At 37.5% G+C, this 27,985-nt stretch overlaps 2 protein-coding genes across 7 annotated transcripts; both read right to left on the reverse strand.

The window, feature by feature from the left end:
• Nucleotides 1-978: 978 nt before the first annotated feature.
• On the reverse strand, nucleotides 979-8,631 carry LOC116714125 (solute carrier family 43 member 3-like). The gene is given in 14 exon segments (XM_032554465.1): nucleotides 979-2,804; nucleotides 2,889-3,012; nucleotides 3,258-3,444; nucleotides 3,533-3,640; nucleotides 3,805-3,948; nucleotides 4,024-4,133; nucleotides 4,970-5,046; nucleotides 5,048-5,110; nucleotides 5,190-5,282; nucleotides 6,158-6,234; nucleotides 6,312-6,358; nucleotides 7,358-7,487; nucleotides 7,663-7,929; nucleotides 8,212-8,631. Coding segments are annotated over 13 exon segments (1,467 nt in total). The 5' UTR covers nucleotides 7,850-7,929; nucleotides 8,212-8,631; the 3' UTR covers nucleotides 979-2,684.
• Nucleotides 8,632-10,453: 1,822 nt separating this feature from the next.
• Nucleotides 10,454-27,429, reverse strand: LOC116714124 (solute carrier family 43 member 3-like). 6 transcript variants are annotated; one of them, XM_032554464.1, is made up of 14 exons: nucleotides 26,788-27,415; nucleotides 20,232-20,303; nucleotides 20,005-20,136; nucleotides 19,777-19,906; nucleotides 18,866-18,912; nucleotides 18,704-18,780; nucleotides 17,553-17,645; nucleotides 17,320-17,459; nucleotides 15,870-15,979; nucleotides 15,603-15,746; nucleotides 14,205-14,312; nucleotides 13,512-13,698; nucleotides 12,504-12,627; nucleotides 10,454-12,416 (listed from the first exon to the last, which is right to left on the reverse strand). In XM_032554464.1, exons 4-14 carry the CDS (start codon nucleotides 19,851-19,853, stop codon nucleotides 12,303-12,305), a joined length of 1,221 nt encoding a protein of 406 aa, XP_032410355.1. In that variant the 5' UTR covers nucleotides 19,854-19,906; nucleotides 20,005-20,136; nucleotides 20,232-20,303; nucleotides 26,788-27,415; the 3' UTR covers nucleotides 10,454-12,302. The 6 variants fall into 6 exon arrangements, with proteins under 6 accessions (XP_032410355.1, XP_032410354.1, XP_032410352.1 ...); XM_032554463.1 differs by lacking the exon at nucleotides 26,788-27,415 and adding an exon at nucleotides 20,646-20,940; XM_032554461.1 differs by having other exon boundaries at nucleotides 15,603-15,979; nucleotides 20,005-20,303; nucleotides 26,788-27,020; nucleotides 27,121-27,429.
• Between the last annotated feature and the right edge of the window lie 556 nt (nucleotides 27,430-27,985).

The following is a 27,985-nucleotide window of genomic DNA, read 5'->3' on the forward strand; positions in this document are numbered from 1 at the left end:
ATGTTGTAATGACAATAAATTTCTTAATTAATTCATAAATGAAGTCACCTGAACAATACAGTAGCTGAACAGAATGGGGTTGTGGTTATAATTAATGTCGGTAGTGTTCACAGCCCCTCCTTGAAGCATACAAGGCAGCCATATTAGCTTAGTACATTAGCGGTAGCATCTCCTGAAAAATTACACTTTACTAAGACTGCCTGTCTCAGTCTCAGCTAAGACAACATCAAACAACCCAGAAAGTCGCCACCCATCAGTTCTCTTTCAAGATTCTAGACTTGGCGCAAGTGGTATTTCTTTTTGAAATAAAACGGGGTAAATTGGGTGAGGGGCTGGGGGGGCTAGGAGGTAGCAAGACGTAATATGCTAGCACTACATGGTGTAAGATTAACAACGGCCCAACCCGTGTTTTAAATCAAGATTTAAGATAATGTATCAAACTTCATGCGCAAAATAAAATATAATACAGAAATATGAAAGCATTAAACTCACCGTTGGGTTTTCATTCGCCTCCATGGTCGCCAGCCTCGGCGATGCTGGTATTTCTTCAATATGACGGTTGTGTCACGTGATCAGCTGGGTCCTGGAATCTGACATCCATTGCTAATGTCTGTGACCTGAAGTAACCTCGCCATTTTTGCAGCGAATTTTTAGACGTTGAATTTGAGACAGCGAATTTGAGCAAGTTGAATTGGAGGACAATGAAAATATTGCATTCGAATTTTGAAAAGTTGAATTTTTTATATGCTGAATTTTTTAACACTGAAAATTTAAACTGTGAAAAATATGTATATTGAAAATTTGATCACTTTGAAATAGGAATGTGAATCTTTTTAATAAATGAAAATTGCAACCATGTACAAATAATGACACTGAATTTTTTTTTCATGTACAAATAATGACACTGAATTTTTTTTAGATTAAAAATATATTCTGAATTTATTTTAACACTGAAAAAGTAAGCACTAATATACAACATTCAAATTTCAGATGCATTTTTTATTCAAATTCTGATGGCACATATTTACTTCCATAAAAGGTTCCCCAAAGACAGCAATGAAATGAGGTTTTCAATCAAATATTTTGTCAATTTGTTGGACTAACATCACAAAAGCACTAATTATTTAAAAAAAAAAAAAAAACTTTTGTTGAATTTCAGATTTTGTGTAGCTTTTCAGGTTCTTCGCTAGAGTAACAACATATTAAAAAAGAGGAGAGATCTGTAGTAAAGACTGTATAAAAATATTATTATGTTGGCTCAGGACGTTTGTGTTGTTACACCACTTTAAGAGAGTTTGCCATCTTCAGACAGCAATAATAAGATTTGTGGAACTTTGTCTTTTTTCATGCAAATAAAATAAGCATAACTTGAAAACTTTTTTTTGAACAAGAATTGAATCTTTTTCACCTTCATCTGTTGGTGTATGCTGCCAAAAGAACAAGCACCACACATAAAACCTCAAGCTCAAATGACAGATTATAAACAAAAGAAATAACATGATGCATTAGTCAGCTACAGAAAAAAATGTATTAGATGAAAGAAAAAACAAGGTCTCAAGAAAAGCATGTTAACATCATATAATCAACTTTTGTTTTGCGCCAAGTAAGAGCTCCAGTATGTGAGGTGAAACCATGAAACAAATTAAAAGGATTAGAAGATGATAAATGTGGTTGAGCAGTATGCGTAGCTTGGTGATCGACAGGCCTTTTCCAACAAGATACAGGTTGTTTTTTCATCTGGATCCACCGTCTGCAGGGCGGAAAGTTTGGCACAATGTGATTCTGAAACTGAGAGTCAAGCCATGCCTCATTATTACCTTGAGCATTACCAACTACAGCCTGACTAAACTCCACACCGAAGTTGAACTCTCGACTTAGTCTCTGGAGAGTATCTGGTGTTTCTCAGGTATTGACCCACGGAGAGGGGTCAGGTAGGTTTGTGGAGTTTTACAGCCCACTAGTTGAAGCAGTCGCCTTTCTGCAAATTCAGACTCCAGACAAAAGTTTTGACTTGTTCATTACCCAGTCTTCTTTGAATCTTTGAAAGGTCTCCCAAAAGTGTTTCCATATTCTGAAACTGCACAGCAGGATGGTTGGTACAGTGTTTGCTCAAGCAGGACACATTATGGACACCACCAGATGTTTTTTTATATTTCAACTGGGCAGAGAAACTAGGGGCATACCCAGAACATAAAAGTTCAACCTTCCTGACCGAAAACAATTGTTTGTTTATTTTTTTAAATCACAGTTGGATCTGTAAATGGGCCTGTTCTGATGTGAGACAGATCTGGCAACTTTAACACCTCTGCACTATTTAGATTTATGCTCATGTGATCTTTGGGTTAGACAGGAGACACAAGCTGTGTGTGTTGCTGAGTTACAGACTCCCTTTCATCAACAGGGCGGCTAAACTGTAAAGTTTTAGGCAAACCACCACGGTTGTTATGAAATTATCTGGTAAATAAGCCTCATCCGGTCTGTAATATTTCAAGGACAACCCATAATACGTGTTCATTTCTTACTTGAGAGAAATTCAGTATATAACATCTGCTAGATAAACAGCTGGGTTAACATTTAATTAAAGCTTATGCCCATAATTTATTAAACAGTGAATCTGTTTGTCACAACTGGTACAATGGCACAGTCATTCATGTGGGGAACATTGTCCCATCAGTCAGTGGGCTTCAAGAGAAAGCTATGGTTTTCCTCTTGTCTCTCAGAGAGGCGAGTTTTCGACAGTGGAGGTAGACAGAGAGGGGATGTACGAAGGGCAGCAAGCTGAGCAGCGTCAGGCTGATGTTCACCTGCGCACACGTAAGACATGAGAGAGGAAGTCATTAGAGGGAGGGATCACAGCTAAGTTAACTGAGAGATAAGTCAGCACTCACGTATAAAGGATCTCCACCCAGAGCTCCGTTCACCAGAGCAAAGCAGGGATACTGCAGCAGACAAAACAACGCAGCCAGCGACGTACCAAGACCATACAGCTTCCCGAAGTGACACGATGGAAACCTTATCAACAAATAAAGAAAACTTCAAATAAAAATGAACTCTTTAAATGTAAATGTACAGGGTTCAATTTGTGCCAAAATCAAACCCCCTTAAATGAAATAACATCTATTCATTTTTAAGAAAAAATGTAACAGGTTTTAGTTTCGTAATGTGTCTTTAATCCCGTTCAACTTCTTTTTCTTTTTTCATAACACAAACATGCTTCCTGCTTTTCAGATTTCACTTGGCCTGAAGATGATACTCACGCCACGCTGATGAAGGCTGCGATGCCGCCGTAGAGGAAGGAGCGGTTCAGCACCTGCAGGATGAAGGTGAGGTACTGCAGCGGCAGGGAGGGGATGGAGGCACACAGAGAGAACAAGACGCACTGCAGCGCCGTCAGGAATAAAGAAAGCACGGACGCCCGCAGGTCGGCCTCATGCTCCGTCTCCCCTACAAGCATTGACAATCACGTGTAAATATATCACAGCATGGCTCCTTGTCTTTCCTGAGCTTCTCCTGTAAATGTCCAGCAGGTTACCTGCAGCCCGAGGTTTCCCCCTGTGTCTGTCCATGATGAGGCCGTTCCAGGGAGCGCACAGCACAGCGCACAGCTGGGTGAAAGCAAAGGCGTTGGTGTAGTGGCTCACTGCACAGATACAGTACATGCACATAAAAAAATATGGTCAGCAAACAATGTTTTGATAGGAATCCCACAGGTTGAGTTGACTGCAAAGTAGCAGCAAAACCTTCAAAAACGCAGCATATTGACTCAAATAATTATTTTTCTGATAAGAGCAAGGAAGGCGTCACCCAGAGAGGAATCTCCGTCTGTCAGCCTGAGCAGCATGGGGTTAAGGGTCCCGATGAACAGGAAGTGCCTGAGCTGCATCACCGACAGCCAGAGCAGGTGGCCCACAAAGAACCTGGACAGCAAACACTCTCGGAAAGTCTTCTCTGAGAGGAACAAACACTCAATAAACCCAGAGAAGACGGACCAGGAGCCAAAGCACAGAAAGACAGATTACAAACCTTGTTTTAGAGGGACGTCCTTTGTAAACGGTGTGTCCTCTGTTCCTGTAAGTGCACAGCTGTTTGCAGTCACCTCACTGCTCATAGTCTCTAATGGACCACAAGAAACCCTGCAAATAAATTAAAAACAAGTCAAACATGAAAGTCAGTCATAATTTCAGTTTTGTCTTTCGTAAACATGTATTTTTGTGTTTACTAGCCTCAAGATGTTCAGAGACATATTGACCCACAACCACCACAATTTGTCTGGTTTGTCTGTTATTCCTAAGTTAATTTTAACATAGGAATCCAGAAATCTTTAATTCATAACTGTATACTTTGCTAACTATTTGAAATGTCTTTCAATCATTGGACTGGTTACGTATTTGAAAAGACTGACTCTCAATAGAGCTTGAGTTATGTATGAAGAGTTTGAGAAAATAAATAGTTTATCATTGTTTGTCTAACAGTAGCCCTATACAGCAATAACACAAAGTCTTACCAAGTATTTTTGTCTAGTGTGCAAAAATACTAGACAAAAATATAAGTTAGTTGGTCTTGAAATAAGACAAACTAACTTAAAAGTTTGTTTTAAGTCAATAATTCTTGGACATAGATTAAAAAAGTACTAGTTCCACAGACATTTGTTTTTTAAACTAAAAACTGAAAAAACATAGTCATGAGTTCTTCTTTTAGTATAAAAAAAGTTTTCACTCTAAATAACTTTGAAAAATATACAGAAATAGATCGGTCCATGCAGAGGTAAAGGCACTTTCATGTCTGTCAAACAAGTAATCTAATTAATGTACAAAAAAATAAAGTCATTTTAAAGAGATCAAAATGAAGCTAAAGAAATCGCATTTCGGTCCACAGTTAAAGATGCAGTTAACTGGAGTTATTATGCCAGTAGTAAAAGAAGACTTTTAAAGTGGCTTAACGTTGCTACACCCAGGAGGTTTGTTCGTACCCGTACGCGTAGCGATCAGGCAGTGGGTGAGGAATGAAGGTTCTGGGCAGCAGGAAGAACGTCCTGAGGATGTGGACTGACGCTGCAGGCCGACAGAAAGAGGAAGGAAGTGCGGAGAGAAACGCCAGACTCATGTAACAACTGCAGAGACAAGAAGACTTAGTGGCATCCGTGAGCTCTTTACTCTTGTACAAAAACGTACTTTCTGAATGTTTGTCACCTTAATGATGAGGAAGAGTGCTGAGGAAGAATCAAAAGCTCCATTATAAAGATTGATTATGGTAGAGCGACGTGAGTCAAACAGGTTTCCAATCTTCAGGAGGCAAAAACAGATCAATATCATATTGAAGCTTTTGTACATGATAAAACTTGAACCCAAAGGAAACTGAAACTGTATTTTGAAGAGTTGAACTTAGGGATACGATTAGGAGACGACACACAATGCCATCTTTCACTAAGCATCAATTCCTCCTGAGGCGACTGGTGGTCTGTCTACACAAGATCATAAGCCTGATGTTACAAAATTAGCCAGAAAACTTAACCAAAAGACAAACATTTCTTTGGAAAGTGGGTCATGGAAGAAGTTAATAAGTGATCCTGGTCATGTGTTTTTTCTCTAGCTTCCTTTAGGGGATCATTTACTGACAATAAAACTATTTTAGACAAAAAATGAGTCATAGGAAGGACTTTAAGATGCACCTCTTCCTAAAATTAAAAGTAGATTATCTTACCTTTAGCCTTTATAGACCTGCCTATAGTAAATATGCACAGCACTGCACGACATTTTGAGTTAATAATATATTCTAAGCACTCTTCAAAGTCTGGAAAGTGTTTTTAGTCGTGCATTGTCTTTATTTGCACTCATCACCCCTGGAACCAGAAGGTCATGGCCTGGCCAACATCTGTTTTGCCTGTGAATGAAGCCCATTCCACTAAAAATATCTAAAAAGTTTCAAATCAAGTCCTCTCATATGACTTTCTGCGAAAATTTAGCAGTTAAGCATAATGAACAAACGTATACTATCCTCAGGTAAACAGATGTGCCTAACACTTTCACAGAGTTAAAATATGCCATTCAAGCAACGAAAGCTTCACTCACAGCCTGCGCTTTTTGAACTGCTGCACAGTCATTCCTGATCTTTCAAGAAAAAATATTGTGCTGACAGACATGTATAAAACCCAACGTACCTGCATGTTTGTGATCAGAAATAAAATGCCTCCCACAGCCAAAAGGGGGAGAGCCAGGAAGAGCAGGAAAGACAGAGCTGATGGAAAGGAGAAAAAGATAAGAAAGAGACGCAGTAGCTTGTTTAAGCTGGTAGAAATTATCATTGTTTCTCACCCGGCGAAGAGAGCGCCACCATCAGGGAGCCAGTGGTGTAAAGAAATCTGTTGAGAGATGGGGCTGTCTTAGAATAAGCGAAACAGCACAGATCATAATTTTTCTTCCTTTTTCAAATGGATGATCCCAAATGAATCGATTTCACATCATCTCTTGTCCTTGTCAGAAAATGTTGGAGTGGAAAAGACACAGCAGGAGAAAAGATCAGTGATGTTTTGATCCAGCTGCAAGCAACAGTCTGAGCGACTGAGTCTTCCTTTAATTTGTTTTTGTCAACATATTTACTTGAAACAAAGAAGAATATTGTCTGTGCAAACTAGAACCTGGTATTTTCACACATGTTCAGGTTGCTTTGAAGTATTATTCAGAAAATCATCTATTAAGAATAATTCATAGAAATGAGAAGATGCACCAAGTCCTGTTGAAAAACAAAAAATAAAAAATCACATCATTAATTGCATTTAAGACCCTTGACAAAGAGTGACTCCACTATGAAAAACAAGTAGATGCACTTTGCTCTACTCAGCAATCCCTATGAACAATCTCGTGCTTTGTGTTGTTTGACCCGACATTTTCCAACCTCACATCAACATTACGCTACATGGTAAATGGACTTGGATCTAAATGGATTTGAGTTTGGCCTAAAGTTGAAGATTGCTGTCTTTCAGCAACATTAATCTGCTCCAAAGATCAGAGAACAAACTGACGGTTGTCATGTCAACAAAACTCTAAAGTCTTCTGCAGTTTTTTCCTAGAATTACCCTGAATTTAACTCCACATATTTTCATAGAAAGTTTGTTCAGCTTCCCAACATCCCACAGCAACATCTTGTTTCACCATGATGTCTTCAGATTGTTGTGCACAGAGGTTTCTAACAAACCAGAACATCTGTATTTAAACTGAGACAATTTGATAAAGTTCCAATTGACTAAAGTTAGTCACTGTAAGTCTGTAAATGGATGAAAGATGAAAGACCACAAATTTTAGAGGAGCATGCAGCAAAGCAAATGCATATCACTGTGGTTTATAAACACAATTTTACTCACATTGCCAAGAGTCGAGCCACTGTGGTACCAAAGTGATCAAAAAGGAAGCCGTTGGGCAGCGTGAAAAAGTTGTTTATAAAAGAGGTGATGGTGAAAATAAGTGAAAACTGCTCATCTTGTGCACTGCAGTCTGTTGGTAATGCAGAGAAAGACATAAACAAGAAGACAGCTGTGTATTTAGATGCATAATTGATAAACAGGTTATGCAACAATTTTGAAAACAATGTAGTAACATTTACAGTTAAAGCTTAAAATTGAGCAAATTGTGACGAATAAACCAGCAGCAGTGGAAACATCAAGCTGACCTAATATCTGAGTGTCATTGACTCCTGTTGTGTTAAAGCACAGAGAGCTGAAGTAGCCGTCCTCCTTGAGGACAAAAACAAGAGAAGCCCATCCGAACACGACCCCGGCGAAGCACAGACACTCCACCAGGCCCGTAACGAAGGTGAGGCAGTGTCGCACCGACAACTTGTTCTCCAACACCTGCATGCTCACTCAGATACAACTATCAGCAGCAACTGACAAACAAACTCTTTCACACAAGCAGTTTTAGTTTCTGCACCTGCCTCCTAACAACCAAGAGAAGAGAAAGTGTCTTTACTTTGCTGGTTTCCTTAAAGAGAATAAAGGTTTGAACAAGTTTATGACACAGATGATGAAGAAGCACAGCAGAGCTAACGTTTTAAAGCAATATTATAAGATAGAACAGAAAATATCTGCTGTGAGCCTGCAGGGAATGCTGCAGAAACACACATTTCAGTGACAAAAACTAACAGTTAATAATCACAGATATATGCAGAAGTAACCATTTTGCATTGCAAACGCATGGAAACCTGCAAAAACAAACCAACCTTCGTCAAGTTGCAGTTTTCTGAGAGGGTTGCCACAGCTCAAGATTGCCTCCCTAAATACTTTCAGGAAGAACAGATTCTTTCTCGGGTCACGCAGTCCTCCTTTATGTAGAGCAGCTCTTCCCTCCTCTTCCTCATCCCACAGTTTCCTCCCTCTTCTCTTTCTCCTGTCGTCTTCTTCTCCCTCTGAAAAAGCCTCATCCTCGGGGTGTTAGTCTCTGAGTAGAATAATCTTTCCTGTTTAAAGTCACACAGCAGATGCTGCAAGGCCTGGATGGGCAATTTCTGTCACAGCGTCATGTGATGGAGACACTATTGATATGTAGGCAGATGGAAATGCTGATAGGTCTTATCAGTATTTAAAATGTGGCTGCCATTAAAGATAATGAAACTTTGACTGTGTTAACAAGAATTTTATCCATTTGAATTTGAGTGAAGTTGAAGAGCTTTGGTATGTCAAATGAAGGTTTGGAAAGGTGACAACAAAAGCCAAAGGATGGAACGGTTAGGAGGCACAAACATTAACCTAAATTGGAAAACACCACAAGACGGAATGTGACTGAAATGATAATGAGCCTAAATGTCAGTGGGATTGTTGATTAACATTTTCTCAAACCGAGTTAATTATGTCTGAATGGCTTTAATTCGCTTTAACCCTGAAGGCCTAGATAGAGCAGGCCTGAGAGCAGAACAGAGAGAAAGAAATTAAAAATATATGTTTGAATTATATGGATTATATGTTTTGGTTGCAAGTGATGATGCAGAAAACTGACTTATGTTTAAGTCAGTAAGTTGATTTATGACTGCAGATAGGTTATTTACCAAAACTAAGACAAGTCCCATCATAAATCAAGGAGCCTGATGCTGTTTGTCTTTCCACTCTGCCTTTAATTAACTGATTTATTAATAATCTGTTTTACAAAATGCTTGCATGAGAATCACTTTAAAACTGTACATTTATCTAAACCTTTCTGTTGTAACTTACTCATTCCTCTGAAGAGGCTGCAAATCTCTCATTTTTGCAATTCATAATATCTCTGACATTGAGTATGTATCACTTTAAAATGAAAAACTGCCAGAAAATGTAAAAAAAAGAAATAATAATAATATTCTGAACGATTTATCAGCTCTTGTCCAGCTCCCTCTGGAGGCAGAAACGTGCCTGTGCAACTTTTCTTTGAATCAGCCGCATTTTGCCTTTTCCCCTGTTACTTCTGTTGATCTTCTGGAAACTGACTGCATTGACACACTTCATTTATAAGACCACAAATAGAAGCTCTGATTCTTCATTTTTGTTTCCTGTTTAGTTTTTGTAAATTTATTTCAGACGGGAAAACTCAGATTTCATCTTCCTTTATCTCTATTTTCAGCATAAACATATATTTCTGTTTTTTTATGTATAGCTAAAAACAAGTCAGTCTGTTTGATTGCTGTATTGATGTCACACCTAACTTTCTAGTGTTTCAGTTGCGAGTTGGAAACCCAGTAGCATTAGATAATTGTTGTGCTCAGTGTCATGTGACCAACTAACTGCTCTGCTAATTATACAAACCATTATTTCTCAACTATTTGCTTGTATTTTATGCTTTCAATGACTAATTATCAGAACTTTAAGTGTCATTGCAGGTAAATAATCTAAGAAGAGGAAAACAGTTAAGTGTACAAATATGCTTGTATAATGGCAATATTAGACTTTGAGTTATGACTTTGTGAGGAACCTCTGAATGTTAAAGTCTGACAGGCCACTCAGTTTCAAAGAAGCCATTTTTCTAAAACCAACACACAACCAGAGCTATGCTGTGGTCTGATGAAACTAAAATTTTAGCGTTTGACCAAACTGACCATCTTTTCAAACAGAAAGAAAATGCAGCAGCTTGCAGACCTGAGAACATCATTTAGTACAAGGGTGACGGTATCAAGTTAATGGACTGATTTTCTGCAGGAGGGACTAATACTCTTTCACAAAAAAAGATGCCATCCATTTAAAAAAAAAAAGTAGTGGGGAAATTGCAAAGCAACAACTCAAAATATACAACAAAAAAATGTCATTAGATAGACAAAATTCCTGAGGCTGCAGCAGTATTAATCAACAAAGTGTCCTAAGGAAATTAATGTCAGTCAATATTGCAGCTTCAATACTTTACAATTCCTCCTTTTGAAATGTAAGACTAATCCAGTTGCACATTTATGAAAGTTAAATGCATTTTTGGAAAACTCTCAGATTAACTCAGAAAAACAAACATTTTGATAACTGAAATGTATCAAGTTTTTATTCAGGATGGATTTTTGTACGTAAAAACGTGTCCGTACAATTGATAAGATAAGATAAGATAAGATAAGATAAAATAAGATAGATAAATCTTTATTGTCATTGTCACAAGGACAACGAAATTCAAAGGGTGCCATGCAGTCGGTGCACATGCCCAAAAACATAAAATAACTGTCTCACAATTGCACTTTTTTCACAACCTGTAGGTGGCAGTTGACCTCAGTTTAACAAAAGCAACAGAATGTGAAGAACATTAATTCCCTTCATCACACATTGAATCAAAAGCTACATTTTGTTCAGCAATGTTATATCCATATCAATATTTATCAATATCTTATTAAAAAATACTAATCAGCTTTAGTTTGGCACTTTCCCTCGGAATATAAAATGTCCCTTTTTGACCCTTTACACGTTTTAACACAGTATGTCTATATGTCTCCATGTTTAACATAAAAACACTGAAATAATGACACTCCACATAATGGACAAAAACACGACGTCAACGTAGTAAAAAGAAATGTTTATCTGGTCGGAAGGAAATAAATCTGCTGTGCAGCCAGCAGAGGGCAGAGATGTTTCCTCTCTGATGTAGCCGTTCAAATCTTTGCTGAGTAACTTTTATACCGAACACGTTGTTATTACGGTCACTGCAATGGTCCTTAGTCTGTTTCATAATAAAAATAAACTCTGTGCCTTTTCCCTTTCAGCAATAAATGGCACATATTAGGCATCAAACAACAAACGTACAACAAATTTGTTTAAGTAAAACGTATGACTGACCTATGCAGAAAAACAATGAATGACCTACGCAGAATATCTGTGCAAAAAAGAAAAAAAAGAGTTACTTCATGCATCAGATGACTGGGTAAACACATAAAAAGGTTGTTGGAATGAAGCGAAACTTGCAAAAAGTAAGGGATAGAAACAAACGTTCACTCTTTTAGTAGATCTTCCTTCTCCTTCTTAATCTAAAATCCCTTTTTCTTGATCTGACAGGGAGTCTCTACTTGTATACATGCATCTTTGCTTTGTATATGAATTTGTTTGAAATGCAAAAACAAGATGCTATCAGCAGGATTGTCATTCCACATTATTCCTGATTTATGGAGGTTGACGTTGAATTTTTGACAAAAGACCTGCTGGAGCAAAACTCTACGTTTTCCTTAGTTGTATTTATTTACCATAGTAATGGGCATCTGATATTCTGACTGCATAAGCATAATTTTCAATGTCATTATCCCAGAGTGTAGAAGAACATAACGCTACCAGATTATGAGGCTGCATTCATGGATGGCAGGTTTTAAGTCAAATGCCATCTGTGAAAAGATTGCTTTTACCCTAGAAGAGGACAAGCAAGTTATTTATCTACATGCAATGCTTTAATTATTTATAATTAGTTATGCTTTCCATCCCTCAACTGTGACATCATATATCTAAATGCTGCTACACTAAGTAGTGAAACATGATAATATTTGTGTAAAGACTCTAACAGGTTGAGTCTGTGGATAAAATACAAGCCCTGTATTATACACAGATCTTTTAGAGCTGCACGAGACGGTAGACTTTGGTCTGGAATTAGCTGGTTGCTCCTGAGATTTGAGATTGGCACAACTTGACAGTGTGGCTGTAAGGATTTGTAATTTTCTGCCTCTGTGGGACACTTAGGACTATCTATATAAAGAACTCTGGTTTAAGATGAAACTGTAAAATGATCACAAAATTTACTGAAAATAAGGTTCTTTTAGTTTCTAGTCAAGAAATGATACTCGACCACCATGGTGGAAAGCTTTAAAGAGAAATCACCATCCTCGTTTTGCACTCTTTAAGATGAGGCTTTGCTCTTTGCTCTCTCAGAGGCGAGATTTCGACAATGCATGTAGACGAAGACGGGATGTATGAAGGCAAACACGCTGAGCAGCGTCAGGCCGACGTTCACCTGCACACACATGAAGAGGGGAGGCCATGAGAGGAGGGTTCACAGCTGAATTAGCATACAGCTGATACAGATAAAAACTGTGCTCACGTATAAAGGATCTCCACCCAGAGGTCCTTTCACCAGAGCAAAGCAGGGATACTGCAGCAGAGAAAACACTGCAGACAGAGCCATGACCAGACCGTACAGCTTCCCAAAGTGGCAAGATGGAAACCTACAAAGATGCAACAAATTAGCCGTAAACATACATGATCAATTAAACTCAACAAAACCAGCACCAAATAAAGATCCTTCAAGGAGGAATCTAACTGGGCTCTGAGGCCAAAAGCTTTATCAGCAGGAGGGATTCCTGTAAACTAACGCGTTAATGCAATCAGCTGGACTTCCTTAGATAAACTTTAAACAATCTGGATTAGATCATCAACTGACTACAAGTGCCTTTCAGATTGAACTGTGCTGTTTGTTACTTAATCTAAACATGATAACATGGTTAGGACAGAATCAGTTTCAGGTAAGAACTGAAACTGTCTTGTAAAATGCTTTGAGATTACATTTGTTTTGAATTTCTGCCGTTTAAATAAACTGAACAAAAATTGGACTTGGATACCAATAAACAGCTCGGCTGTCAGAATAAAGATAACATTTAAACTTTAAGGTATTGAACATATTTTTCACTAAATCCTCATTGCTGTAGTAAAAATGTTTTTATAGGTTTGATGTAATGTTTCAATTATATGTGGAAAATCATAATTTTTACCAGATTAAAGGCTTGAAAACATGAGCCTTTTAATGCCCATATAATGTGTTTCATTTATGAGCAACTGAAGTAAATAAACTTTTAAATGTCATTCTAATTTATTGAATATGAATGTAGAGGTACACTAAATATACACATTTTACATAGTCTATTATTCTCTTGGCATTAAAAACAGGATTAAATAAACACAAAATATTTCAGTTTCTTAATGTCACTGAATACACAAAGCCAATCACAAACTACAAAATGTTTGTAGTTTCACTGTCAAACCATATTTATGCAAAAGGACTTAAAATTAAGTCTAGCACCATGACAATTTCTGCAAATGCATCCATACTCACGCCACGCTGATGAAGGCTGCGTTGCCGCCGTAGAGGAAGGAGCGGTTCAGCACCTGCAGGATGAAGGTGAGGTACTGAAGCGGGAGGTAAGGGGTGGAGGCACACAGAGAGAACAAGACGCACTGCAGCGCCGTCAGGAATAAAGAAAGCACGGACGCCCGCAGATCAGCTTCCTGCTCAGTCTCTCCTGTAAACATACAAATATAGATCCTCTTGTGAAGTTTAGCGACTCCATTTTGTTATTTCTGGCCTCCTGCTGTGCCAGCATAAATAGGCATACAGTGCAGTGAAGAGAGAAGTTTTAATGCAATATTAACAATCTCTTAGATTATGTGAATAGACTGCATTTTATATCCAATGACTAAGAGACTAGCAGAAATATTATGACCAAAAAAATTACAAGACTTTATTTTTAAACCACAAACAAGTAACTAATATTTTTATTTGTCTGCATACATTTTGTTTTAGTTGTTTCTCTTATCAGATGCAATCCTAAAATTTGTGTAAATTAAATAGTTTTAAAATCAACTAAAATGACTTCATACATCATGAATAAACACCCACGTAATTTTATAAATTATTCAGAAAACCTCAAGTTGTTGATTGGACAAGCAAATAGTCCCCTTTACTTTTTGGAAAATGTTGCTGACATTTTTCATTTTCATTAGATAAATTTGTTAAACTCCGTCTCACCTGCAGCTCGCGGTTTGCCTTTATGTCGGTCCATGATGAGGCCGTTCCAGGGAGCACACAGCACTCCACACAGCTGGGTGATGGCAAAGGCGTTGGTGTACTGGCTCACTGCCGGATACATGAGTAGAAACAACATGGTTAAATGTACATGTTTAACGCACCAGCCGTCTGATGTAGCAAGTACCTAAAATGTTTTGGAAAAAGTAGCATAAATTTTGGCAGTGATGTAAATGTTGGACTTTGTTGACTTTTATTCTTCTATTTCAATGTTATTAGCAAACCACTGTGACTTGGTTTTCCGTGATGCTAAAAAGGTTGGGGACCGCTGCTCTAGGAGATAATCCTGGTATTTAGTAGAGACTCTTTGGCATCCTAAAGTATTTCTGATCTTGTACATTTTGATAACGGCATACCTGTTCACTGAGGTGTTCTCAAATATCAGCACTACTAAAAGCACTACTTAGTGCTAAGTAGTGTGTGAAGGAAAAATTTAGTAACAATGTTTAAATAAATTTGAATGTGCACTTTATGATGTTTCTATTAAAGGTTCGCACTCAGTTGCAGCTCAACAGGACATAGTGCTCTTCTGACCCTCCTCAAAGAAGTGAAGAACAGGGTGTTCAGCGGTTAGAGATGTGAGACATGGCTAAGGTGATAAGCCTAGTTTGTAGAAGTTCAGTTACTAGTATCTGTTTAGCCATCAGCAGAGAGGCCTTTTTGGAGAAACGCCTAAAGTTGAGCTGTGAATGTGTATGCAACCCTGCTCGACTGAAACTTACAGATAAGTAACGTATAGATTTTTACCTGACACTTGAGCCAGGGGGTGTGACTAAGTAATGTGTGATGTATTCTATGTAAATGAGGGGACGTTCAGCCCCAAGTCAGAACTCATCCGATTCTCACTGAGCTGTGAGCTTTGTATGTTTTCTCCATTTGCAAATGTTAATTAAAGCTGTGTTTGTTCTCTTTTGTAGCTGAAGGTTGGTCTCGAGTTTTGTGCAACTTAACAAGTGCTTTTATGCACTACGTAGAGTAGTAAAAATCAGACTACAGTTATTTTTTTATAATTTCCTACGTCCTTCAGTTTCTGTTGGATTCAAATCTATTATCTCCTTCAAGGAACCTGCTGCACAGGTTTTCAATTTTATGTGTTAAAGTCCAGAAAATGTATGTTGTCCGCAGAAGTGCATCTTTAAAGCAAATGATTGATGCACAGTTTCCTTAGGAAGACCCATTACAAACAAAAGAAGACAATATAAATCTATATTTGGATCTGAAAATGCATTTACATGCATCTCAGACCTATAGGCAGTAATACAGTGTGAACTAAAGCTGAGGAAATTTGAAAAACACAACTTCTGTATGTATCACAGTCCAATCTGACAGTGAGATGTTTACCCAGTGAGGGCTGTCCTCCAGTCAGCCGCTGCAGCATGGGGTTGAGCGTGCCGATGAACAGGTAGTGCCTGAGCTGCATCACCGACAGCCAGAGCAGGTGCCACAAAAAGAACCTGGACAGCAAACACTCTCGGAAAGTCTTCTCTGAAAGGGCAAAAAGAGACACAAAGTTATTAAATGCAGTAAAACAACAAAAAGAAATAAATCTACGCCAGATAAAAGAGATATGTAAATAATAGTCTTTGTGTTTTTTGTTAAATACTGGACCTTGTTTGCCAGGAGCATTGTTTGTGAGAGGCGTTTCTTCAGCTGCTGGAAGCGCCTCACCATTTGCTGCCACCTCTGCGCTCGCAGTCACCGATTTACCACAAGAGGCTCTGCAGTGGATGTGGGAGTGATTAGAGAAAAAGACTCAAGTTTTCATGAATTCTTTGAAATAACTGACTCAGAGAAATAGATATTGTCTGACATTACATGATCAACATTCTATCTCAAACATATTTTTCTTATTCTAAAAAACTTTGTGGCTTTTAAACTATTAACTAAATTGCTCTGATTACATTAAACCAGATTTCCACCATACGCAGCATGATCTGGGGTTTTACTTCTTAAAGTAAGCAACCTGAAATGTCATATATTAGATGAAGCAAATTTCCTGCTGAAGTTTATTATATTGTAGTTATTATAGAGTCTAGAAGTGGGAACATGGTTATCAGCGTCTTTGTTTTTCACCAGCAGCAGATTATTTTGTCTACATTTCATCGACTCAGTGACATGTGTCAGCTGTATTATTTTAGTCTGTTTCTTTCTTTGTTGGGCTACCATCATTTGAGCAATAACTGGTATCATTTAAAACAGGTTTTTTCTGCTGAATTTGCACCTTTCATCCATGTGCTCTTTGAAGAGAGAGACTGAGATTCTAACACTTGAAACTAAAGACTTTTAAAAATTCCTATTTTTGGATCTGTCTGTTTCTGATAAGTAGAAAAAAGAAGTGCACCTCAAATCAAAAAACAAACTAGTTTAGGATTAATTATCAAATGACAAATATATAAAAACAAATGATTTTTTTATTCTTAGCTGTTTTAGAAGATGCAGTGCCATGTCACAAGAAATGTGGTATTTTGTCACATTATAAGCAGAAATATCAAGATATAAAAAAAAATATGATACACTAACACAAGATGCAGTAAAAATATGAACTTGAAGAAAAATGTTGGATTGTTTTTGACATTTTTTACAGATAAAATGTAATTACACCCCTTCACTCTGATACCTCTAAATAAAACTTTGCAGTGCAGTGGTTTTCAATCCTGTTCCCAAAGAATCTTGAATGTTTTAGATATCTCCCTACCTTCACTCAACTGACTTCAATAAAAAGCATTTAAACAAACTTCTGCAGGACTTGGTGGAGTATACCTAAATCCAGATTTAAATCCCATCAAAAATCTGCAACCGAACTTCACATACGCCCTCAATACGATGTGGCCAAACTTAGGCGTTTTTGCAAATAACAGGAACAAAAATTACTATCTACATGTGCATAAATAGTAGAAACCTACAACAAAAGACTTTTACAGTAAGTAAACTTGATAAAGTTCAAGGGGTATAAAAATATTTACAAAGTACTATATTTGCATGTTGCTGACTCCCATTTTGATGTTTCTTTTATAGTATTTTTAAAGACGGTTACAGTGTCTATGCACCCTACTCATACCCATATGTGTAGCGATCCGGCAGCGGGTAAGGAATAAGGTTTCTGGGGAGCAGGAAGAACGTCCTGAGGATGTGGATGACGCTGCAGCCTGACAGAAAGAGGAAGGCGGCACGAAGAGAGACACCAGACTCATGCAACAGCTGCAGAGAAAAAAAAGATGTGATGGAGATTATTAGTGGCACAAACGCATATTTGTATGTGCAAATTTAAAAACGCAATTTGATGAATCTCACCTTGACGATGAGGAAGAGCGCTGAGGAAGAATCAAATGCCCCGTTGTAGAGAGTGATAATGGTGGAACGGCGGGAGCCAAACAGGTTTCCAACCTTCAAGAGACATAAAGCAGATTATTGTTGCATTACAGTGTGAATCTCTGTGAAGCAAGTAGAATTTCACCAGGTTATTCTTTCCTAAGAAGATTTGTGTTCATGCTGCACAACATCATGAATTGGATGAAAGATGTGAAGCAGCTTGAAAAAACAGGAACTTCCTTTTTTTTTCTACTACGGAAGCGCTGCAGTCTTTAATAATCTTTGTCTCATAACGTCTTTCGCAACACTCTTGCAGCGTTTCCTCAGAAAGTGGGTCATAGATGAATTAAAAAACAGTTCCTTATTAAGTCACTGTTTTTGTCCAGATGTCTACAACCTGAAGCCATAAGCAGCTCTTCAGTCCCTTTGACAACAAAAAACCTAATGATGTTTAGGTCCCAAGTGCAAGTATTATCCTGCTGTTTTAATTGATGCAATATTTGCAAATATATAACTCTTTATGTTCTGAAATGCAGATTTCCTCCTCAAAATAAAACAGAAATAAATCATTTTAGATAAAGAACTGCAGATTGGAGTTTTGATCCAAGTAGGAATCACATGATTTACCCAATTTATCTTAGTTTCTAACTGCCATGTTATTTATATTAGCCTTTAAAAAACAGTTTCAAAAGACATTGTGATGCTGATGCCTTTCGGTCAACACTTTTGATGAATGGAAAAATCTTTTGATTTTTCAGTATTTCATCAACAATTAGAGACGGTCGAAAACAGATCAAATCGATCAACTTTTCTCCCATTTGGAGCTTCTCTAATTTTCAATACAATCATTTTAAATTTCAAAAAGGGTGAAACACTTTTAGTCATTTCGATCAGTTTCTACCAAAAAAAGGAAAAAGTGACTCATTCTTATTGCAAGGGTCAGAAAATTAATATACAATTCCAATCATTACACAGTGAAAAAAGAAAAACACAACAAAACATTTAATTTCTCCCTAAAGATGAGTAATAGTTTTATGTCCAAACCCTATGACAACAACACGAGCTTAGTACTTTTACAGAGCAGCAAATCAAGATGATCAAATCAGCCGCTCGTGTTGTGGCATGAACATTACCTGCATGTTTGTCATGAGAAGTAAGATGCCTCCAACAGCCAGAAAAGAAAGAGCCGGAAAGAGCAGGTAGGCCAGAGCTGATGGAGGATAATTAGACTGATATCACAAGCCTTTCTAATTTGCAGGTAATAATTTGATAGAAAACTGTTTCCTTTTTTTTACCTGAGGAGGAGAAAGCCACCATCAAGGTGCCCATGGTGTAAAGGAATCTGAAAGTGAGGCAGAAAGATGTTGTTTTTGAATTAGAAGATGCAACTTACACCATGATGAGAAACAACCTGGATTTAAAATAAAATACATTTTAAGCTTGGAAAACAGGAAAGCTGTCGAATTCAAAGCAAAGCAACTTTAATTTCCTATTCTTGGCTTGCACTAAGCACACTTGATCCTCATTGCCATTTGACCCTTTTATATTTACATTCCTTTGGTCTTTATTTTTTCTCCACCCTTTTTCATTGGAAACATGTGTTGACTTAGTGTCAGGCCACACCAACGGATGTGGACATAAATCAGCAGCTTTGTGATGATTTATTTGAAATGATAAATTAGAGGTTTAGAAAAGGTATGCTGAAAATATAAAACTTAAAATAATCACACCATCTTGACTTTCTCCCAACCCAAACAGAGCAGGAATTATAGCTGAAATATATACAGTATATATATTTAGATTTCCTTTGTCCAGGGTTTCTCTTTCAATGATCTGGGCTCTTTTGGATGAAGTTTGATAACCAGAAATTGTATTTATTATATTTATTATGAGTTTATTTAAACAAGACAGTAATGATATAGAGTGAAACCTGAATCCTGACATCTGTCATTGAAATGAGGAAAGCTGCAGGTGGAACTTTGTTACACAGTAATCACACTGCTATTGGCATTTTTTTAAGGAAATCAAAGGGCATTCTCTGGCATTGTTTACATTCACCGATGTCTTGGTCACAAACCTGCTTGATTAAATCATTTTGTGCATGATGGTTTTTGTGTGTTCAAATAAACAGATTCTCCATAATTTATCGTCTGAAACTGATTGTTAAGGCGCTGCTCATCATTGGCTCCGTCATATTTTTACTCACATTCCATAGAGTCGAGTCACTGTGGTACCAAATCGATCAAACAGGAAACCATTGGGGAGCGTCAGAAAGTTATTCATAAAAGAGGCGATGGTGAAAATGAGCGAGAACTGTTCATCCTGTGCACTGCAGTCTGTAGCCAAAACAGAGAGAGATGTTAAAAATATTAAAATATATATCAACAATTAGTGCTCACAATCAAACTTTCAATCCACAGCAGATAAAACTCACCGAGAGTTCGCGTGCCGTTGACGCCTGTGCCGTTAACACACAGAGAGCTGAAGTAACGGTCCTCTTTGAGGACAAAAACAAGGGCAGCCCATCCAAACACAGCTCCAGCGAAACAGAGACACTCCAGCAGGCCTGTGGCAAAGGTGAGGCAGCGTCGCACCGAAAACTTGCTCTGCGGCTCCGGCATGGTCACTCACATAAAAACACTCGGCAGCAGAAAAACTCACAAGCACATGTTCACCGGTCTTTGTGTCAACATGCACTTCCTCCCACGTGGTTTCAGTCTCAGCACTCTGAACCTACAAGCCAAAAAAAAAAAGATCACAAGAGAAGGCAACGTTTTCATCCAGTTAGTTTCATCAGAGAGAATAAAGGTTACACATCATTTCTCGTTTTGTCAGAAGCAAAAACTATCCTGTACTGATGTTTGAACGGAAGATTATGGTTATCATCACAGCTGGAAGAGAAAATATCTGTTATAAATATTCTAATAGGCAACCTCCAGTCATTTCCTTGTGCTAAAATGGACGTCGTCAAGGAAAAATTCAAAAACAGCCAATCATTAAAAAAAAGCACAAAGAAATATTGAAAAACACACTATTTTCTAAAAATAAGGCAACATCCTTTAAAAAGAAGCACACCTTTCTCTGTTGTCTGCAGCAACTGAAATCAGAATCTGCCCTGACGGATCTCGACTGCCACCACTCTGGCTACTGCCGCTTCTTTTATGCAGGTCCGTTCCTCTTCCTCTTTTTACCCTGCATGTACCTCCCTCTCGTCCGTCCCAGATGTTTTTTTTCTCCCTTTTCCAGCGGCTCACAGCTCTGCAGCAGAGGAAGCCCTCCTCATCCTCAAGCTGCTAACTACTGTGATAATAAACACTCCTCCATTCCTGGCTGGCCACACCGCAGAGCCACAGAAGCTACGAGGCTGCAGACGGGGATGCTGCCATGGAAACTGTTTGTGCAGGTTTAGCCAAGAGGCTATGCAGATCACTTCACTTCAGGAAAATAAGGACTGCTGGAGACTGACCCACAGTAAACATGAACGTGTGAATACCAATTCTTGTCTTTTACTCTTCTATAAAATACGCTGTATCTTTACACGAACATGTTCTTTATAAAGCAAGAACCGGAGATGCTTCAAGTATTTAAATTTCTATTTGCATTTGCAAATACTAACTCTAAGCCCAAACTATGGCCTTTGTGTCAGAGTAATGTTCCAGCTTCAGAGAGCAGGAAAGAATTAAATCATGTATGAACGTATAAACGTGAAATTTGAGAAGTTTGATCCTCTGGAAAAGGAGAAGTCAATGCTAAATAAAGCTATCACAAAAACCGGCTGTAAGTTCAGACCGGGCCACAGTGCTGAATAATTCAAGGATATGTTCTCAAAGGTATAAGTCTGCCTCAACAACATCTGATTCAAGAGATGGAAATTCTGCAAGATTAACACATTTGGTTATCAGTAATGAGAAGGTTTTAGTCTGCAATCAACAAATAAAACAAGATAAGAAATGGAGAAAAGTTTAAAAAAAGGATAAAAACATTTGAGACAACATGATTTCCAGAATATCGTCCATTCTAATCATTTTTCTCAGAAATGAATCAATTCTGAACTGCAATAAAAGGAAATTGAAATTACTGACACTACAATCCTTCACAGCGTACATTAAAATTGACCCAACATACATTAGACAAAGCAAGAGAAAAAGGCAGCTAATAAAAGTCAGCAGTAAAGCTTCAGCTGTTACATGAAGCTAAATGAAACACCAGGTTAATGACAGCACCGCATATTAAAATGCCTTAATCAATGAAATCTTTACCAGTTTGTATAAATCAGTTTATTTCAAATAAAATCTGAAAATCTTAATTTAAAATATGCCCTGCACTTTAAAACTCTTTCGCTTTTCATAATGTAACAAACACATTTCTGTGATGATAGTGAAACAAAAAGAAAAAAATTCTATATTCATTAACAATATAAATTGCTTGAGCCAATATTGCTTTTACAAATCAATAACAAGAACAAAATTTGTTTTTTTGGTTTCCATTCCGCTCGTTGTGAGACTACCGGCCCCAGTTGGCTGGATCTAGGTCAGTCACTATACTGTAAAGGGGCTGAATATTTATGCAATCACTTATTTATTTTGTAAAAACAATACAAATGATAACACATCCAAGGTTGTGAAAAGTTTTGACGGGCTCTATATTTTGTAAAGATGTTGTCTGCTCGATGTGAAAACAGGACTAAGAAGAGGTGCATGCTTTCCAGATTTTTATTTGCAAGAAGAATTTAAAAACGATATAATTTACACATATGCACCACTTAGTGTTAGTCTGTACTATAATTATTTTGCTGTATTTTGAAAAATATGTGTAAAAGCTTAATAAGTGCAAATACTTTAAAATATGATCATAAATGTCCAGGTGCAAATTTGATGATTCCCTAAACTGGAGGTCAGAAAACAAATAAATTTGCTGTCGATTAAGCAGAAACACAATGATCTTTCTGGGTATTGTGAAAGACTCACAAAAGCAGAAGAAATTAGATCATACCAGAGCTACCAGCATGTGATTCAATATTACAAAACTTTCACTCTGGGGCATAACTGATAAAAATATAAATATTTTAAATGTAGCACATGAAACCTTAGAGGGATATTTTAAAAAATGCATTTTCTCATCAGTTTGCACATTTGAAGGTGGACTCATTAGACAAAAGCGAGGACGTAATCACAGAAATACGGCTTTGTAGAACCTGTGCCACAGAAACACATTCATGCATAAAAACCCCAGGCCGGGACTCGAACACAGGACACTCTCACTGCAAAGCCAAATTTAGTACATTATTTTAATTCTTCAGCATCTTTGGGTTGAAATGCAGTCTACAATACCAACATTAATTCACATTTAAGGAGTTAAATCTGAACTGCTTCAGCAAGCAAAACATGATTTACATTGTAATCCAGGTTTCAATAATTTGCTGCTGTGTTTGTGGATCAGCAGGATTTTGGAGGCTGGAGAACATTTAGAAGTCAATCATGATTGTAAATCATACTATCATACCATAGTGTTTGCATAAGTGACCACAATGATCTCCTCATCACAAGACACAAGCTTCTGGCACGCAAACCTTCTCACTTCCTAAAACCAAAGTTTGACCCAGGCATCACAACCATGCATGCCTATATGTGGGTGTCAACGTAAGAAGACAAAGCCATCTTAAGTCATAAAACACATGACAGGACTCTTAATGACAATTCAGTCACTATAGTTCAAACAAAAATACTACTATTGGTTTTTATTATCAATGAACAAACCCTCAATATTTGTAACTGCAACTCCTTCTCAGTTTCACTAAGAAAAGAAGGTTGTGTTCAAGTAATATAAATACAACCCAAGACTAAATTAAAGTTTAAAACATTTTGTACAATCATTTAATAATAATAATAATAATTTTGTAAATCTCAACATTATTCCCCCCCTTAAGATAGCTAAAATTACATGTGAGATGCACATGATGTTCCTCTTTGTTCCTCAATAGATTGAAGCAGGTTTGTCAGGTTTAAATTTAAGACATTTAGTTTAGTGTGTTGCTGACTGCTGAAGTGAATGTGATCATGTTAATATGATATGAAATATGAAAGAAAACAGTAGCAGCTAACGGGTTTGGTAAATGAGTTAGAAAGGTCTCAAAATAGGTCAAAATCAGCAAATCCACTGCTTCAAAAACTATGTACAAATGGAGAAGGTTCAAAACAACAGCCAATGTGCTTAGGCATGTCCGTCTGAGCTATCTGACCCTGAAAGCAGAAAACAAAATGCCACAAGAAGTTTCCAAGATCCCTAAAACATCAGTAGGCTTGTACTTGTTGCACAAAATTAGCTTCCATCTAAAATACGAGGGGTAAACATTTACTCTCTAAAAACTATGTTTGCCAGAAAGAGCAAAGACAAAGACCAGGACTTCAGGCATAATGTTCTTCAAACTGAATCATTTGGACTCCAGAAGAGAAAAACTGTTTGACATAAAGCAAATGCAGCGTTCCAAGAGAAGAACCTCATACTAACAGTAAAACAAGAATGGACTATGGTATCAGTAATGTTAGCAGAAAACAGAACTGAGTCTTCAAATGCTTCTTCAGCTACTGAACTTAGAAACATTTATTTACATTAAACCACTGTCTGCCTTTCTGATGAACATACTAATAAAATTCCCAAAGTGCAGACAGGATTTAAAAAAAGAAACGCACAGTGGCAAACATTGGAAAAATCTTATTTGTCAAGAAAACTTTGCAAGCTGATCATGTACAGTATATTTAAGTTTTTCCGACTTCTTTGTGCAATTCTTCCAAGTCCAAGAGAAACAAGCTGAAATTGGATCTGGTGAAGATAATATAATTGATCCGAAAGGTCATTTAAAGTCAACAGAGGCAACAGTGATATCTGTGACCGTGAATTTAACGCTCAGTACATACTGTTGTTTAATATTAGTTTGATTTAAAGGAAAGTGTGAAAGCATGCTGAATATTTTATTAGATCCTCCTGTGATCACATATAGTATCTTTTTATTGTAATCTACAAAGACAGTCAGATAAATTACACAGATTCCTGTTTTTTAAGTACATTTAAAAAGTAACTATTGTCCTTTCTCACTTCAAACAAAAATAAAACAGGTCTACTTGGCATTCTGATAGATAAGAATAATGCCACTTACCAATAAACTTTACACTCCTGACATCTGATTGTTTCCCATTAAATTATTTCACATTTATAATGGAAATGCATTTGTGAATTGAGCAGCAGAATTGAGTATATGTGTGGTGTCCAATAAAAATTACCCACATTCTCTCTGCAATGCCAAACACTTAATTTACTACTGGTTCTGGCTTGGTGTCACTTCAATCGTTTCATTTAATAATTGAGCCAACTGGACTTCCACTTTTGGTTATAAAACTTCAGGTTTAGCTTAGATAAGTCAATAGAAGCATTGTTAAATGGAGAGGATTTCTTTCTTTTTAATGTTAATTCACAGCAAAAGGATACAGTTCCACTAAATTCAAATCAATCTCATGTTCTGGAAGTCATGTTCTGGAAGCACATGGAAACATGTGCTCTGTTTGCATAACTAGCAAAGCCCCCCCTCTTTTGTGTCATCAGGAAAAGTGCAACTTTCAGCAACTTCTACTCCTTCAAAACATCTATATATTTTTATATATTCCCTTTTTCAGAGAGAAAAGCCAAAATAGAATAAAACCATGGGACTGTCACTCTCCATCATACCTTCTACTTCTGTTTTTTTTTTTTTCTTTAAGTTTCATATGAACAGGGCCGGACTTAGGAGGGTGTGGGCCCCTGGGCTTGAGCCAAGGTGCGGGCCCTACTTAATCATCGTTATACAGTTGCGCATACATACGTATGTATATATATATAAATACAAACACGAAGGAAATCATATATATATTTATATATATGATTTCCTTCGTGTTTCCCCATCAGATACGGTTCCCCCAGCGTCTCTTCACCGCTCCGCATCGCCTAGGTGGCAAAATACACGTGTGCTTGTTCAGCGATCATAACAAGCACTGGCTTGTTACGGACACCGTGAAAGCTCAAACAACGTGTTTTAGCAAAATTATCCCACTTTTTTCCCAACTGCCACACATAGTGCGTGTTTTCCCCCCAATAACTGGGGTAACGGGATCTGATTGGGAAACACGAATCGACGTGCCTTCAAGTAGAACTTTTTTTTTAAAACACATGAGCACTTAGCTTCAAAGAACCTAGCATCCGACTAATGGCGTGGCGAGAGCATTGCACCTTTTCAATGAGTACCGTTACTTTGTAAACAAAGATTGTAATTAGAATGTCTTCATGTAAATATGTTAACAGAAACAAAACAAAAATTCCATTTTCGTTGGATCATTGTCATGTAAACAGGGCCGTAGTCACTACATGATATCTATCCATCTTATTTCATCTATTTTATCTAATCTATCCATACTGGGCAACGCAGGTTGCTACAATCGATAGTAGCCACACAGGCACACACTACAGTAGAAGGAAACAAATGCACCCAGTGTAACATTTTTATTCTATTGGCTGAGAGGTTGCCAGGCAACAGTACTTTTCTGTTCAAAGCAACTGAAAATGTAAGCACAAGTATTAAAGGTTTTGAGAACAAAAGACATGAAATCCTGCTTTCAGACTGAGAATATGTGCTTCTCAAATTATGGCAGAAAATTTGAAAAAGAGTGGTCAAGTCAAAGTGCGATCTAATTAGATTCCTTATCTTTAACACCCTCCATTGCAATGCAACTGAATAAACAGATTTTTTAAATTGGAACAGGCCAAAATTTTTAGGTTTTTGTACGTAAAGGCAGCATACACATCCCAAAAGAAATGGAGACGTGTTCTATAAAGTACTTTTCCAGTTATTTTTTCCAAGTAGATCAAAACCATTTGCTGTTTAATTTTAATTACATCATTGGGCACCCGTTGGTTTTAAACTATCACACAAGTTTAAACACAATGAAACACACTGAAGTTTGTGGTTGAGGGATGACAAAATATAGAAAATGTCAAGAGGTATCAATGCTTCACGACATACTGTTAAATTACCACACCATTGTTACTGCATCAAGATCTAGAGTGAAGCACAAAGGTCAGAGCTCTTTTTCTTGCAACTTGAATAAACCTAATTGTTGCAAACTTGATCAGCTTTTTGCACGAACAGATAAAATTGACATATCTGCATGGGAATATTGACACTTTGTCTTACCTTAATCTTTAACTCAATTCACCATCCAGCTCCTGTTTTCATCTCGTGGGAGAATGTGCTGAGCAGCAGCAACAGTGAGAAGGTTTGGAGGTTATGCACTTGGTGCTACCGCCTGTTATCTTCAGTTGAACTTTGTAATATTTTCACACAGACTGAAGGCTGGGGATTTTACCCCCACGCCCCCACCCCATCACTGATAAGCGATGCCCCAGGGCTCCGTACCGCAAAAATGACTGCAAATAAAGTGTTTTAAAATGACAGGTTGAAAACATTTAGTTTTAAAATGAGTAGGGTTTTTGACGAAGGCAATTTTAATAAACTGTTCGGTAGTACTTGCTGGCAGTCTTGCGGGCAGACAGCACTGTTCGGATGCTCACATCAGCAGGTGATGAGGTGCAATCGTGCATCAAGATCCCACAGCGTTGAATATTTGCATTCCTCCTTACGGCAGAATCACTTACGTGGCGTGTTGAGATCCCCTACAGCGACCCCTTTGTCCATGACTGTTTTGTCCCTGGAACCAGACAGGAAAGGCCCCACGCATTAGGTGGGCGAGGCGCACATGGTTTCCAAGCATCCCCAGGGTCCAAAATACCCAGAGTGGTACCAAGAGGCAAACCGGTCCTGTTTTTTTTTTTGTTTTTTTTTTTAATTCAGGTCTATCGAGAGCATAAATTATGTAGTCAACAACCTAGAAATAAAGGTTTTGTACGGAGCCCATAATGGGATATGGGGGAGAAAAAAAAAAGAAGAAAAAAAACCCTCTTCCGCCACCGTGTGACCGTTTAGGCATTGCATCATTTAATACAGTCAGTACCCTGACTGGGCCATTAGAAATATAATCGCCTTACAATATGATAGCCCGAGTCACCCTTTGTCTCTCAATCACCCTTTGGGTGGATTGAGTGGTTTTGTCTCCGTCAGTTCCCCTCATCTTGGAAAACCCTTGTTTCTACACGCCATGTTGACCAAAGGACAATAATTAATAGACATTTATTTGGATTAATAAAGGAGTAGAAATTAAAATCGAGTTCGGATGCCTCAATCCGCAAGTCATAAGTTACAAGCCTAATTTTAATTGAGCTCTACATAGAAAATAAAATGTAGAATTTAGAATTTTAGAATTTAGAAAATAGAACTGTTTTAAAAATGCAAATTTTCTGCATGTTCATCAGTAATTCATTTATTGTGGCGGGAA

The sequence above is a fragment of the Xiphophorus hellerii genome, chromosome 23 (genome assembly GCF_003331165.1).
Source record: "Xiphophorus hellerii strain 12219 chromosome 23, Xiphophorus_hellerii-4.1, whole genome shotgun sequence".
Taxonomy (NCBI): domain Eukaryota; kingdom Metazoa; phylum Chordata; class Actinopteri; order Cyprinodontiformes; family Poeciliidae; genus Xiphophorus; species Xiphophorus hellerii.